The 3,727-nt window shown below is 58.9% G+C and overlaps 1 protein-coding gene across 1 annotated transcript; it reads left to right on the forward strand.

Annotated features, from left to right (window-relative positions):
• Window positions 1–1,235: 1,235 nt before the first annotated feature.
• On the forward strand, window positions 1,236–3,249 carry J4E79_006867 (uncharacterized protein; the record flags this gene model as incomplete). The annotated part of the gene is made up of 3 exons (XM_049355735.1): window positions 1,236–1,291; window positions 1,348–1,504; window positions 1,564–3,249. The coding sequence occupies 3 exons, from the start codon at window positions 1,236–1,238 to the stop codon at window positions 3,247–3,249; spliced, it is 1,899 nt and encodes a 632-aa protein (XP_049209764.1).
• Between the last annotated feature and the right edge of the window lie 478 nt (window positions 3,250–3,727).

Raw genomic sequence — 3,727 nt, forward strand, 5'->3', positions numbered from 1 at the left:
TTCGGACATGGGAGGCAGCCGCGCTAGGAACCGCGTGCTGCGAGCCCTAATCCAACTTCAACGCCTGGGACATGGAAGCAGATACTGGGAACGATGTGTATGGACGTTATCCGATCGTCTGCACGCGACGTGACTGCATGGAGATTAACAGGGAGTGTGAAGATACAGAGCACATGGGTGCCGCGCCGCATCCGGCGGGGGGAGCGGGGTGCCCTCGACGGCTGCCTGTATTGAATGATTGCAGTCGCAGAGAGCGGAGGACTCGTTGGCGGGCCGCAGCTCACCCAGGGACTGCCCTCACAGTCGAGGAGGCTATCGTTTGAGAGAGATGATTGAGCCAGTGCTCCGCCATGTGTGGCTAGCAAAACGCGGTCTCGGAAAGGGTGCAAATGGCGCACCGGTAAGTGCAATGCCGCACAAGGAGCACCGGCCGACCAAATGCCTCCGCCCTGCGCCTATCCCACGCTGGCCAACGTCTGCAGCCTGGGTCGACTCTCGTCATTATCTCTGCAAGCGCCGACTCGCGTGCCCGGTGGTCGTGGCACGCAAGAATAGCGACGCCCGTCTGGTCGCTGCAGAGCCCGTCAGACGGCCCTGCTAATCTGAGAGGCAGCTCACAGCGAGGTAGCGCAATGCCGGCAAAAGGCAGCTGTCTCATTCTGCTACTGTACGGCATCAAGGGTCTGTCTGCGCGTGTGAGGCCGCTGGACCCCGGCCCTGATATGTCCCTAAAATAACTCAGCTGGGCGTCGCAGGTGGAGTAAACAGCCCAAGTGCAGTTAGCCGGCCCAGCGATGATTGACGTACAGATTGCACACCCAATTGCAAGGGCACGGCGGACGTGGCACGAAGGTCCAAACCGAGCAAATAAGCTGTAACCGGGCATATTAGCGATCGGATGGCCTGGGCTCTGCAGACGCCAGATTTCTAAATATAGGGGCGCCCACCCACTCCATCATCGTTTCCTCTGCACATCACGTTCAGAGCCTCACGCTTCCTGTGAGTGCAGCAACCGACCTTTGTGTCGCGCATCACAGCCATATAGCCCTGGAGTCGCGAAAAAGAATCGAGCATCCACCGCGCCGATTCTCGCCGCCCACTCCCTCCTGGCCGCGCTGAAACGCTGCACGTCTTCGTGAACACGCCTCTGCCGCGCAAGCTAGTGCCATCGTGCTCTGCTCCTCGAAGCCTCGCCGTCGCTCCATGCGCCTGCCCGTCTAGCATCGCCAGCCACCATGGGTCGCAGAAAGATTGAGATCAAGGCCATCAAGGACGACCGGAACCGCTCCGTGTAAGTCAGCTGCCGCAGTTCCATGGCCCTCACCTGCAGCTACTAACCCGCTGCAGCACCTTCCTCAAGCGCAAAGGCGGCCTCTTCAAGAAGGCGCACGAGCTCTCGGTGCTCTGCTCCGTCGACGTGGCCGTCATCATCTTCGGCCACAACAAGAAGCTCTACGAATTCTCTTCCGGCGACATCAACGAGACGATTGGCCGGTACCAATATGTAGGCATCCCCGACGACCCTGGATCGAGAGCCGCGCTAAAGCAGAATGACACTGACAGGTCACGCAGTATGGCGGAGCCCACGAGCACAAGGGTCCAGAGGACTTCATGGGCAAGAAGGACGGCGACGACGAGGATGATGAGGACGACGAGGGCGCCCTGCCCCGGGACTCGCACACCCCGCCCGAGCACTCGATGATGCCGCATCACATGCAGCACTCGCAGTTCCAGCACATAAGACACGGCGCGCCGTCCATGTCGCCGCCAATCGGCAACGGCGCCTTCCAGCAGCGAGGGCCCTCCCCACAGCCGCCGCACCACCTGTCGCGACCGAACTCGCGAGTAGGCCACATCCGCAGACCGAGCTCCAACCTCGCGCCGCCCCAGCCCTACCCTTCGCAAGCCCCTCAGCCGCCCAACAACTATGCCTACATGCCGACCCCGTCCTTCTACAACCCGCAAGCTGCCCAGCAGATGGCGCCCAAGCCCCAGCCTACACCGCCCGCCGCCCAGTACCAGTTCACGCACCCCATGCCCACACATTCTCAAGTCCAGTACATGCAGCAAGAGCAGCAGCGCCGACAGTCTATGCCGCCCACCTTCCAGCAGCAGCAACAGGCACAGCACCAACATCAGCAGCAGCAGCAACACCAGCATCAACAAGAGCAGCAGGCCCAAGTACAGGCGCAACAACAGGCCCAGGTGCAAGCTCAGCAACAAGCACAACAACAGGCGCAGCAACAAGCGCAGCAGCAGCAACAACAACAACAGCAACAGGCTCAGCAGCATCGATTGTCTCCACCACCTCCACCCCCGCAAGTGTCCCAGCCGCAACAAGAACACCCGCAACAGCCCACAATCACCGTTCCATCCCCGCCGCAACAGAACGATTTCCAGAGCCCCCCTCTTCCTCAGCCCAAGCCACTACACGCGTCTGCCAGGCACAGCATCTTCACACCCATCGACGATAGCCAGTCCATGCTCGCAGCACACTGGGGCAGCAGCAACAACTCAAACCTGTCTCGCAGCGAGGCTCCCTACATCAAACAGGAGAACCGAGCGCAATCGATTGACGTGGCAGCCATGTCGCGATTACAACCAAACGGGGAGCCGAAGCCTCAAGCACCGCCTTCACAAGCGCCTGTTCAGCAGCCGCCGCAGCGAACACAGTCTACATCTTCCATGCCCACTATTCCTCCTCCGTCGCGAACAAACAGTCTACGCATGGGTGGTGAAAGCAAGCCGAGATTGAGGGTGCAGATTCCAAGCGAACAGTCAGACGCTGGAAGTGCGACGGCCGATTCGTCTCCCAAGGACTCTGGAACGACGGGTGCAACTCCTGGGCGAAGCACCGACGCATCGCACTCTTCTGGTGTAGTTCTGCCTCCTCCGTCACCAAGTGCCAACTCGCTGCTCAGTGCTGGTGCAACTGGCCCGCCCAATCCTTTCGCCCGCCCTCCGCCGCCATCGAACAGCAACTCGTACGGTAGCCGCGACAACATGGAAACCCCCATCTCAGCACTTCCCAGTCGCTTTGTTGAGAATGGCCTGCTACCCTCGCCTTCCAGCTTTTACCCCGAGTGGGGTTTTGGCCGCGACTCCAACATGCTGCCGAGCCCTTTGACTTTCCAGACTCCGGTAGCCCCGAACGGACCCAGCTTCGCCCGCGACGATTCTGCCGAGCGCAAGCGCAAGACGTCTGATCAGGGCTCAGATGACGGCAACCAGAAGCGAGTCAAGACCTGAGCAGCGTAGCGGAGCTCGAAAAGTTCTTTTGAAGCGATCTTCTTTCCCGTGTGGCCTCGGCCATGCTGTATTTGTACCCCTTATTTTTATCATTCTGTTACGGTCTTTACTTCCTGGAGGCCAGCCAGCGATGCTCGATGCATACTATATACCGTTGTTTTTGTTTGAAGGAATTGTAGAACTTGGGTGCAGGGGCGTTGGATACCCAGGATGATTGTCGTTGTTATCATCTAGTATTTTGTCTCGTTTCACAATTTGACGGTTGCACTTGGACACCCTCGGGCGCCCGGTTATGGCATGACGAAAGATCAGAGTTGCGATTTGTACTTCTTTGTAAAAAATAATATCAATGAACAACTTGGACGAGTCCACCTCGACATACAAGGATACCCCATTACGCAAGCTCTACGTGACTCGGCACTGGAATGAACGGATGACCTGCAAACCCCACAGCAACTGGCCGAACCTTCGGAAATCG

Source organism: Alternaria viburni (assembly GCF_023758015.1).
Source record: "Alternaria viburni strain BMP 2772 chromosome Unknown scaffold_14, whole genome shotgun sequence".
Taxonomy (NCBI): Eukaryota; Fungi; Ascomycota; class Dothideomycetes; order Pleosporales; family Pleosporaceae; genus Alternaria; species Alternaria viburni.